The 12,193-nt window shown below is 52.5% G+C and overlaps 1 protein-coding gene across 1 annotated transcript; it reads left to right on the forward strand.

The window, feature by feature from the left end:
• Positions 1 to 3,176: 3,176 nt before the first annotated feature.
• LOC108642727 (fibronectin-binding protein A-like) lies at positions 3,177 to 10,380 on the forward strand. Its single transcript, XM_029961751.1, is given in 5 exon segments — positions 3,177 to 3,219; positions 3,565 to 4,068; positions 4,071 to 4,470; positions 9,503 to 9,872; positions 9,874 to 10,380. Coding segments are annotated over 5 exon segments (1,824 nt in total).
• The last annotated feature ends 1,813 nt before the right edge of the window (positions 10,381 to 12,193 follow it).

Consider the following 12,193-nt stretch of genomic DNA (forward strand, 5'->3'; position numbering starts at 1 on the left):
GAAAATAAACTATATGCTGCTTGCCTATCCATACCTACGTCAGCGCTGTTGCAGCCCTTTCAAGGTCCGGCAGCACGTATGGCAGAGCTTGACTATACAACGCTCCGGGTCCGAAGTTGCACCTTTATGCCAACTTTTTCCACAGTTGCACCTTTATGCCAACTGTTTTCGACCAACCTCGCTGCTAAGGCTCCGACACCTTGCCATCTCAACTGTGATTCCCCCGTTTCTTTAAATCCAGTCGAGAAGTCTTCTTTAAGCCAAGAAGCCTTCTTTTAGTAGAGTCAGAGTCGGGGTCACCATTTGTTGTAGACGATGGGATAAAGACACTTTTAGACCACAAAATTGATCAATAACTTATCCAACTTTATTGCTGCGTGCTTTGTGCTTATAAAGGTTACAAATTAGCTTCATACATATTACAAAAGCTAAGCTCATCATTGGCTTCTAATTACCTAAGTTATATTTGCGCAAATGCTGATTCTTTAACCTTCTTATGGTTACTTGTTTGCTATTTGCTCAGCTTTCCCATCCGCTATATTCTTTTCTTCTGTCACGTACCCAGTTTCTCAAACACTGTGACCTTCTAATAGTTTTCTCTTACCGTGGGACCAGAGCTATAGCATCTCTCTCATGTCCCCTTTCTATCAACCATGTTTCTGCAATACTTTCCACAGTACCTTTGTTCTGGGAGGAACAATTGAACAGCCTGACCCAACAACTTCCTCCCAGAACAAAGGTGCCAGCACAGAAAGCTTTTGCTGCTCATGAAGTTTCCAGGCTGACAAACCAACTGCACCACAAAGCCAAAGCTTCCAGGTTTTCTTTCCTGGGGATAAGGGCTGTTGTTTCCTCTTTTCTAACTTGCATCCTAACTGCCAGCCCAAGTCTCAAAATTGCATACAAAGACTCCTCCCACACCAAAGGTGCCAACACAGAAAGCTCTTGCTGCTCATGGATTGCCCAGCCTAACCCACCAACTGCAGCATAAAGCCAAAGTTTGTAGGCTTTCTTTCCTGGCGATAAGGGCTGCTGTTTCCTGTTTTCAACCATGCCTTCCAACTGCCAGCCCAAATCCCAAAATTGCATACAAACAAAGATTCCTCCCACACCAAAGGTGCCAACACAGAAAACTCTTGCTGCGCATGGAGTCCCCAGACTGACAAACCAACTGCACCATGCAGTCAAAGCTTCCAGGCTTTCCTTCCAGGGAATAAATGCTGTTGTTTCGTCTTTTCAGCCCTGCCTCACAACTGCCAACCCTACTCCTAAAATTGTTACAAACAAAGATTCCTCCCAGAACAAAGGTGCCAGCATAGAAAGCTCTTGCTACTCCTGGACTGCCCAGCCTGGCCCACCAATTGGACCACAAAACCAATGATTGCAGGCTTTCTTTCCTGGGGAAAAGGGCTGTTGTTTCCTGTTTTCAACCATGCCTCCTAACTGCCAGCCCGACTCCAAAAACAGAGATTCCTTCCAGAACAAAGGTGCCAGCACAGAAAGCTCTTGCTGCTCGTGTAGTGCACAAGCTGGCCCACCAATTGGACCACAAACCCAAAGCTTCCAGTCTTTCTTTCCTGGCGATAAGGGCTGTTGTTTCCTGTTTTCAGTCCTGCCTACCAACTGACACATCCACTCCAAAAACTGCATACAAAAAAAGATTCCTCCAACATCAAAGGTGCCAGCATGGAAAGCTCCAGCTGCCCATGGAGTCTCCAGGCTGATGAAAAAACTGAACCACCAAGCCAAAGTTTCAAGGCTTTCATTCCTGGCGACAAGGGCTGTTGTTTCCGCTTTTCATCCCTACCTCCCAACTGCCAGCCTGATTCCCAAAATTGCATACAAACAAAGATTCCTCCAAGAACAAAGATGTCAGCACAGAAAGGGGCAGGTTCAGTTTGCCTTTGGAGAGAACGCACACACCTGCCCTCCCACCCGCAACTGGGAACTCTCCTGCTGGGAGAGTTGGGAGCTGAGCAGTCCCTCCTCACAGATCCCAAAGTGGCACCTGAGTGGTACTGCATAACTATCCGGAGTAGCTAAAAAACAACATCTGTACATTCTTTTCTCGTGCCGTACAAATTTCAACAGAAAAGACACAAATCCTGAAGTAATTTGAGCAGTGTTCTGTCTTTCCTTTCCTTGTAATTTCCTAGGAAACTGCATTGCCACAGGCACCTCCACTGGATCGATTCCTTAAGGACTGCTCCTGTGGAAGGACTCCTGCAGCAGAAGTTCCCGGGGAACTGTCTGCCACAGGAGGAAGCCCATGCTGGAGCAGGGAAAGGACTCTTGACCCTGAGCGGTGGCAGAAACAGTGTGCAATGAAGTGTCCATAAAAGCCATTCCCCTTTCCCAAGGTTATTTAGCCATAATTTATTTATTCTTTAGGATGGTGCGAAACAAGGAGTTCTTGCACCAACCCTTTTCACAATCTTTTTCAGCAGGATACTCCAAAGGGCCACGGCAGACCTCGACGAAGAAGGTGGGATCTACATCCCATATCGTACCCATGGAAGCCTTTTCAACCTAAGGCGACTGAAGGCCCACACTAAGACCTTAAACCATCTTGTCCGGGAGCTGCTTTACGCTGACGCCGACGCCCTCGTGGTTCACACAGTGGCAGCTCTGCAGCGTTTAACATCCTGCTTTACTGAGACTGCTGAGATTTTTTGGGCTGGGCATCAGCTTCAAGAAGACACAAGTTCTCTATCAGACCGAGGAGGGGGCCTTTGCCAACGTGGACGATGACTGGAAATACGACACCCATCCAGACCTATCCCAATGCGCAGATGTTACCGCGTGGGAAGAAGACGTGACACCCCAAGAGCTCTACCCATGAGAAGAAGAAGTGAGAGTCCAACAACCTTCCCAACGGGGAGCCAGAAGACACCAAGAGCTCTACGAATTTGAAGAAGATGGGAGGGTCCGAGAAGTTTCCCAGTGGGGGGATGGGAGACACCCAGAGCTGTAGCAACGGGAAGAAACCGTGAGACGCCAGGAGCTGTACGAATGGGAAGAAGATGGTGTGAGATACCAGGAGCTGACCCGATGGGAAGAACATGCGACAGTGCAAGAGGTGTCCCAAAGGGAAGAAGAAGAGACATATCAAGAGCTGTCCCAATGGGGAGATGTGGCAGTCCCAGAGCTGTCCCAGTGGGAAGGTGAGAGATACCATGACCTGCCTCAGTGGGAAGAAGATGTGCAAGGGCATGGACCGTACCAATGGAAAGACAAGAGAGACCCAGAGGTCTCCCAAGTGGGAGACAAGGCAGACAAGGAGCAACCTCAGGAAGAAGACTCCAGTGCCCAAGAGCTGCCCCAAAGGGAAGACAGGAGTGAGAAAAAGCTGTCCCAGTGGGGAGATGATGTCGGTTACAGCACCTGGGACAAACCCTGGCGCCCGCTGAACGCTGGGGACCCCCAGATTGTTCCCCAGGAGGGACCCGGCTCTGCCAGCAGCGTGGGCACAGAGGTGGCAGCAGAGACAGTCCGTGACCTGCCCAGTCCAGCTCCTGCCCCGGTGAGTGCCACTGACACCGAGCCAGCAGGTGCTGCCCCCAGGGGCCTCTGCCTCTGTTGAGGAAGAGGCAGAAGGTTCTCCAGCCTTCAGAGAGCAGTTGCCATCGACAGGGACACAGAGCCCGGTCCCTGCCCCACACAGCCCCTCAGAGAGTAGCGAGGCCCTGCTGGACACAAAGCAATACATCACATGTGGGATCGTGAAGAAGGCTGAGCTTTTGATCCAGGCATCCAGCCAGGAGTCAGAGGAACAGAGAAACCTGGAACAAAGCATGGATGCAGACACGGTAAAAACCGTTCCAGCAGAAAGGACAGAGAGCCCAGTCCCTGCCCCGCAGAGCCCCTGCTCCCCCAGTAGCCCCTCACCTTCCCAACTGAAAGCCCAGGTCCTCAGCGAGCAGGAGGATGGAGCAGGAGGGGACTCCGTCCTGGCAGTGCAAGACACTGACGAGGGGCCCTTCCCAGGGGAGGGCATAGGCTGGAAATACTACGCTGACCAAGACATTTCCCAGTGGGAAGATGAGGGAGACCAAGAGTTGTCCCAAGAAACATTAACACATACCAAGAAGTGTCCCAGGGGGAAGACTGCATTGAGCAGGAGCTGTCCCCTGGAGAAGTCAAGAGCTACCAGGAATTGTCTGACTGGGAAGAATACAGCGAGGAAGAGGAGCCCCAAGGAGAAGTGAAGAGCTACCAAGAAGTGTCCGACTGGGAAGAAAACATTGAGCAGGAGCAGTGCCAAGGAGAAGAGAGTAGAGGCCAAGAAGTGTCTGACTGGGAAGAATACGGCGAGGAAGAGCTGTCCCATGGAGGAGTGAAGAGCTACCAAGAAGTGTCCGACTGGGAGCACTCCAGCGAGGAAGAGCAGTGCCAAGAAGTCAAGAGGCACAAAGAACTGTCCAACTGGGAGGACTCCCAACGAGGAAGAGCAATGCCACGGAAAAGGCAGTAGCTCCCCGGAAGCGACCGACTTGGAAGAATGCAGCATGAAAGGGCAGCCCCCAAGAAAATTCAGTAACTACCAAGAACACCTGCCCCGTGCCCACAAGTGCCGCTCTGCACCTCACCTCTCCAGCTGGAAACCCTGTCCCCCGGAGGCACTGAAGCTTCTCCTGCCTTCGACGAGCCAGGTCCCTGCCCCACGCAGCCCCTGCTGCCCCTCCAGCCCCTCGCCTCCCCAGCTGGAGGTTCAGGCTCTCAGCAGGCAGCTGCTGTCCCCACCAAACGTCTCCCCCGCTTCAGGCGGGCGCTCGGGGCTCTACTCAGGCTGTTCCGCTCCTGCATGGCGGTACAGCCCCAGGATTAGGCCCCGCTCCAGCGCCAGGCGGGCCCGGACACCTCTTCGCTGCTTCCAACACAGACACTGACACCACCACCCACCTGAGACATTGATTCCAATGCCTGACTACTCCTGCAGGGAATGAGCAAAGACAGGACCTCTTGCTCCCAGAAACCCCCTGCAGGAGGACAACACACTCGATTCTTGCCAAAAAAACAAAAGATGGCTGAAGTCAATTACATAATTTTAGTAATTAATTAGGCTAGTTAAGTTTTTAATTTGATTAATAATTATCATAATATCTAACTATAACATTTAGATAGATTATTTCAGATTTACTATGAAGATAGAGTCACATAGGATAGGTAAAATTATATTTCCATATTATAAAAATTATCATGTTTATAGGGCAGAGAGAGTGAGCTTCCATTTAGATCATAAGAATCAGAGAAAGTAAGACATAGGAGTAGGAAGATTTACTGTACTTTCCATTTCAGAATCCGTTATCTCTTGCTATCGCTTTACCTCACATTTATTGTTAAATAAAGTCCATACTAAATAAAATCTGCCTGTTGTCAGCAAACGGTCTCCTTTACACCTTAGTTCGGGCTGAGGCATCTCTCCCTAATGAGATCAGAACACATGAGCAGAGACACCTTCCACCACACCAGCTGGCTTCAACCCCATCCAACTTGGCCTTGGACACTTCCCACGATGGGGCAGCCACAGTTTCTCTGGGCAACCTGGACCAGGGCCTCACCTCCCTCACGGCGGGCGGGTGTCCATCGGCAGCGCCGTTCTGGCAGCTGGCACCAAGCCCCGGCACAGGGCACTGTGCGTGTGGCGCCGGAGAGGCGACGGGAGACACGGGGAGGGGACTCGTCGACCTCACCATCAGCCCTGGCCCTCAGCACACTCTCCCTCAGCCACTGCTGTCCATGCCCTCGCCCTCAGCCAGTGCCCTCAGCGCCCTGGCCCTCAGCCACTGCTCTCCATGCCCTCGCCCTCAGCCAGTGCCCTCAGTGCCCTGGCCCTCAGCCATCGCCCCTCAGCCCTCAGCCATTGCCCTCACCCCCCAACTCCCTTTCAAATCCAGACCGGGGCTCGCCCCGGCCTCACACAGGGAGCTGCCGCGCTCCAGCTGTCGCTCAGCACTGGGTGGGGATCTTGTGCTCGCCCCAGGGCTGGGGCTTTGCAGCCTGGCCGTGCTTGGCATCACTCCTGCAATTTTACCCCAAGGGCATTTTTGAAAATGCTCAGCCGGCCGCTTCCCTTGCTCTGGGCCTAATGCTGCTGTTTCAGTCCCTTTTTAGAACCTGCCTGTGAAGAGAAGCCCCCCAGGAGAGCAGAGCCCGCTGCAGGAGCCAACAGCCTCACCCTAACCAAGGGATGACACAGCACTAAGTGTTGCAAAGATTGCAGCTGTTTCCAGGGCACAAAGCAAGCTGAAACTGCTCCACTTGGCATTTGCTTGCCCATCTCGCTCTAAAATAACATCCCAAGATGTCAGTGTTCAAGACAATGGCTTAGATTGAGGTGGACTGTGCTGGGGAGCCTTTTAAACCCAGCCTCCTGCCTGACCTCACTGCTGCTGGAGTTGCATGGAGAGTGCTTGGAGTCTTTCAGTTGGATTCATATGTTTCCTAGAACGTTCCCGTTTCTTGGTTTGCTGTTCAGTGGAGATAAGGATGTTCTTCCAAGTGATAGCTCTCCTCCAATCTTTTCTTCGGCTCCAGAAATGGAGCAGCTTCATCAGGCACTTAGGTGAGAAGAGAGAGTTCCGGAAAAGCAGCCCTCGGAATGGAAACCGTCAGTCAAGAGGCAATGTTTAATGTTCTTCTTGGTGCAGAAACTGAAGATCAAGCTTTAGAAGAAGGATAGAGAAAGAACCTCTCAAAGACAACAAACTGTCCTGTAGGTACCCAGAGGTGGGTTGTTTTGGGTTCTTTTGTTTGTTTGGTTGGTTGGTTGGTTTTTACCTCAGGCCTTACAGTCAACAAGACAGGATGAAACGCAAGAATCATTTTGGCATGGAAATACTTGTCTTCATAAACTTGCTCATTGGAAAACTTGGTATCTGTTGATTTCTCCTTGTGATAGCTCTGGGTCTTTCTCATCCTCCCCCCTGCACAGCTCTGGGATTCTCCCCTCTTCCCACTGGGCAACTTCTTGGACTCTCCCATCTGCCTCCCATTGGTGCAGCTCTTGACTCTCATTTTCTCCCCTCAGGTTGAGCTCTCGCACTCGCCCACGTTCTTCCCATGGCTGCAGCTCTGGGCCGCTCACGTTTCCCCAGTGGAACACTTCGATGTTTTTCTTTGGAATGATTTTTGGATGGTCCAAAGAGCTGTGAAAACAGCTAAAAAGGACTTGTTTGCCCACGTCAAAACTGTGCTTGCTTCCTAACAAAGATGACTCCCTGGCAATAGTCAGGCTCAGAGCGTGTCTGTGCAGGTTTGGCCGGACAGGCTCCACAGTCCTGGGGCAAATGTGTTTGGATGCCAGTTCTTTGTGAGCCGGGTTCAAGGGGCAGGTTCAGTTTGCCTTTGGAGAGAACGCACACACCTGCCCTCCCACCCGCAACTGGGAACTCTCCTGCTGGGAGAGTTGGGAGCTGAGCAGTCCCCCCTCACAGATCCCTGAGTGGTACTGCATAACTATCCGGAGTAGCTAAAAAACGACATCTGTACATTCTTTTCTCATGCCTTACAAATTTCAACAGAAAAGACACAAATCCTGAAGTAATTTGAGCAGTGTTCTGTCTTTCCTTTCTTTGTAATTTCCTAGGAAACTGCATTGCCACAGGCACCTCCACTGGATCGATTCCTTAAGGACTGCTCCTGTGGAAGGACTCCTGCAGCAGAAGTTCCCGGGGAACTGTCTGCCACAGGAGGAAGCCCATGTTGGAGCAGGGAAAGGACTCTTGGCCCTGAGCGGTGGCAGAAACAGTGTGCAATGAAGTGCCCATAAAAACCATTCCCCTTTCCCAAGGTTATTTAGCCATAATTTATTTATTGTTTAGGATGGTGCGAAACAAGGCTGCGTTCTTGCACCAACCCTATTCACAATCTTTTTCAGCAGGATACTCCAAAGGGCCACGGCAGACCTCGACGAAGAAGGTGGAATCTACATCCCATATCGTACCCATGGAAACCTTTTCAACCTAAGGTGACTGAAGGCCCACACTAAGACCTTAAACCATCTTGTCCGGGAGCTGCTTTACGCTGACGCCAACGCCCTCGTGGCTCACACAGTGGCAGCTCTGCAGCGTTTAACATCCTGCTGTGCTGAGGCTGCTGAGTTCTTTGGGCTGGGCGTCAGCTTGAAGAAGACACAAGTTCTCTATCAGACCGAGGAGGGAGCCTTTGCCAACGTGGACGATGACTGGAAATACGACACCCATCCAAACCTATCCCAATGCGCAGATGTTACCGCGTGGGAAGAAGACGTGACACCCCAAGAGCTCTACCCATGAGAAGAAGAAGTGAGAGTCCAACAACGTTCCCAACGGGGAGCCAGAAGACACCGAGAGCTCTACGAATTTGAAGAAGATGGCAGAGTCCGAGAACTTTCCCAGTGGGGGGATGGGAGACACCCAGAGCTGTACCAATGGGAAGAAACCGTGAGATGCCAGGAGCTGTACGAATGGGAAGAAGATGGTGTGAGATACCAGGAGCTGACCCGATGGGAAGAACATGCGACAGTGCAAGAGGTGCCCCAAAGGGAAGAAGAAGAGACATATCAAGAGGTGTCCCAATGGGGAGATGTGGCAGTCCCAGAGTTGTCCCAGTGGGAAGGTGAGAGATACCATGACCTGCCTCAGTGGGAAGAAGATGTGCAAGGGCATGGACCGTACCAATGGAAAGACAAGAGAGACCCAGAGGTCTCCCAAGTGGGAGACAAGGCAGACAAGGAGCAACCTCAGGAAGAAGGCTCCAGTGCCCAAGAGCTGCCCCAAAGGGAAGACAGGAGTGAGAAAAAGCTGTCCCAGTGGGGAGATGATGTCGGTTACAGCACCTGGGACAAACCCTGGCGGCCGCTGAACTCTGGGGACCCCCAGATTGTTCCCCAGGAGGGACCCGGCTCTGCCAGCAGCGTGGGCACAGAGGTGGCAGCAGAGACAGTCCGTGACCTGCCCAGTCGAGCTCCTGCCCCAGTGAATGCCACGGACACCGAGCCAGCAGGTGCTGCCCCCAGGGGCCTCTGCCTCTGTTGAGGAAGAGGCAGAAGGTTCTCCAGCCTTCAGAGAGCAGTTGCCATCGACAGGGACACAGAGCCCGGTCCCTGCCCCACACGGCCCCTCAGAGAGCAGCGAGGCCCTGCTGGACTCAAAGCAATACATCACATGTGGGATCGTGAAAAAGGTTGAGCTTGTGATCCAGGCATCCAGCCAGGAGCCGGAGGAACAGAGAAACCTGGAGCAAACCGTGGATACAGACACGGTAAAAACCGTTCCAGCAGAAAGGACAGAGAGCCCAGTCCCTGCCCCGCAGAGCCCCTGCTCCCCCAGCAGCCCCTCACCTTCCCAACTGAAAGCCCAGGCCCACAGCGAGCAGGAGGAGGGAGCAGGAGGGGACTCAGTCCTGGCAGTGCAAGACACTGACGAGGGGCCCTTCCCTGGGGAGGGCATAGGCTGGAAATACTACGTTGACCAAGGCATTTCCCAGTGGGAAGATGAGGGAGACCAAGAGTTGTCCCAAGAAACATTAACACATACCAAGAAGTGTCCCAGGGGGAAGACTGCATTGAGCAGGAGTTGTCCCCTGGAGAAGTCAAGAGCTACCAGGAATTGTCTGACTGGGAAGAATACAGCGAGGAAGAGGAGCCCCAAGGAGAAGTGAAGAGTTACCAAGAAGTGTCCGACTGGGAAGAAAACATTGAGCAGGAGCAGTGCCAAGGAGAAGAGAGTAGAGGCCAGGAAGTGTCTGACTGGGAAGAATACGGCGAGGAAGAGCTGTCCCATGGAGGAGTGAAGAGCTACCAAGAAGTGTCCGACTGGGAGCACTCCAGCGAGGAAGAGCAGTGCCAAGAAGTCAAGAGGCACAAAGAACTGTCCAGCTGGGAGGACTCCCAACGAGGAAGAGCAATGCCACGGAAAAGGCAGTAGCTCCCCGGAAGCGACCGACTTGGAAGAATGCAGCATGAAAGGGCAGCCCCCAAGAAAATTCAGTAACTACCAAGAACACCTGCCCCGTGCCCACAAGTGCCGCTCTGCACCTCACCTCTCCAGCCGGAAACCCTGTCCCCCGGAGGCACTGAAGCTTCTCCTGCCTTCGACGAGCCAGGTCCCTGCCCCACGCAGCCCCTGCTGCCCCTCCAGCCCCTCGCCTCCCCAGCTGGAGGTTCAGGCTCTCAGCAGGCAGCTGCTGTCCCCACCAAACGTCTCCCCCGCTTCAGGCGGGCGCTCGGGGCTCTACTCAGGCTGTTCCGCTCCTGCATGGCGGTACAGCCCCAGGATTAGGCCCCGCTCCAGCGCCAGGCGGGCCCGGACACCTCTTCGCTGCTTCCCACACAGACGCTCACTCCACCACCCACCTGAGACATTGATTCCAATGCCTGACTACTCCTGCAGGGAATGAGCAAAGACAGGACCTCTTGCTCCCAGAAACCCCCTGCAGGAGGACAACACACTCGATTCTTGCCAAAAAAACAAAAGATGGCTGAAGTCAATTACATAATTTTAGTAATTAATTAGGCTAGTTAAGTTATTAATTTGATTAATAATTATCATAATATCTAGCTATAACATTTAGATAGATTATTTCAGATTTACTATGAAGATAGAGTCACAGAGGATAGGTAAAATTATATTTCCATATTATAAAAATTATCTTGTTTATAGGGCAGAGAGAGTGAGCTTTCATTTAGATCATAAGAATCAGAGAAAGCAAGACGTAAGAGTAGGAAGATTTACTGTACTTTCCATTTCAGTATCTGTTATCTCTCGCTATCGCTTTACCTCACATTTATTGTTAAATAAAGTCCGTACTAAATAAAATCTGCCTGTTGTCAGCAAACGGTCTCCTTTACACCTTAGTTCGGGCTGAGGCATCTCTCCCTAATGAGATCAGAACACATGAGCAGAGACACCTTCCACCACACCAGCTGGCTTCAACCCCATCCAACTTGGCCTTGGACACTTCCCACGATGGGGCAGCCACAGTTTCTCTGGGCAACCTGGACCAGGGCCTCACCTCCCTCACGGCGGGCGGGTGTCCATCGGCAGCGCCGTTCTGGCAGCTGGCACCAAGCCCCGGCACAGGGCACTGTGCGTGTGGCGCCGGAGAGGCGACGGGAGACACGGGGAGGGGACTCGTCGACCTCACCATCAGCCCTGGCCCTCAGCACACTCTCCCTCAGCCACTGCTGTCCATGCCCTCGCCCTCAGCCAGTGCCCTCAGCGCCCTGGCCCTCAGCCACTGCTCTCCATGCCCTCGCCCTCAGCCAGTGCCCTCAGTGCCCTGGCCCTCAGCCATCGCCCCTCAGCCCTCAGCCATTGCCCTCACCCCCCAACTCCCTTTCAAATCCAGACCGGGGCTCGCCCCGGCCTCACACAGGGAGCTGCCGCGCTCCAGCTGTCGCTCAGCACTGGGTGGGGATCTTGTGCTCGCCCCAGGGCTGGGGCTTTGCAGTCTGGTCGTGTTTGGCATCACTCCTGCAATTTTACCCCAAGGGCATTTTTGAAAATGCTCAGCCGGCCGCTTCCCTTGCTCTGGGCCTAACGCTGCTGTTTCAGTCCCTTTTTAGAACCTGCCTGTGAAGAGAAGCCCCCCAGGAGAGCAGAGCCCGCTGCAGGAGCCAACAGCCTCACCCTAACCAAGGGATGACACAGCACTAAGTGTTGCAAAGATTGCAGCTGTTCCCAGGGCACAAAGCAAGCTGAAACTGCTCCACTTGGCATTTGCTTGCCCATCTCGCTCTAAAATAACATCCCAAGATGTCAGTGTTCAAGACAATGGCTTAGATTGAGGTGGACTGTGCTGGGGAGCCTTTTAAACCCAACCTCCTGCCTGACCTCACTGCTGCTGGAGTTGCATGGAGAGTGCTTGGAGTCTTTCAGTTGGATTCATATGTTTCCTAGAACGTTCCCGTTTCTTGGTTTGCTGTTCAGTGGAGATAAGGATGTTCTTCCAAGTGATAGCTCTCCTCCAATCTTTTCTTCGGCTCCAGAAATGGAGCAGCTTCATCAGGCACTTAGGTGAGAAGAGAGAGTTCCGGAAAAGCAGCCCTCGGAATGGAAACCGTCAGTCAAGAGGCAATGTTTAATGTTCTTCTTGGTGCAGAAACTGAAGATCAAGCTATAGAAGGAGGATAGCGAAAGGACCTCTCAAAGACAACAAACTGTCCTGGAGGTACCCAGAGGTGGGTTGTTTTGGGTTCTTTTGTTTGGTT

Source organism: Manacus vitellinus, unplaced genomic scaffold, assembly GCF_001715985.3.
Source record: "Manacus vitellinus isolate BGI_N305 unplaced genomic scaffold, ASM171598v3 ctg7180002428205_pilon, whole genome shotgun sequence".
Classification (NCBI taxonomy): domain Eukaryota; kingdom Metazoa; phylum Chordata; class Aves; order Passeriformes; family Pipridae; genus Manacus; species Manacus vitellinus.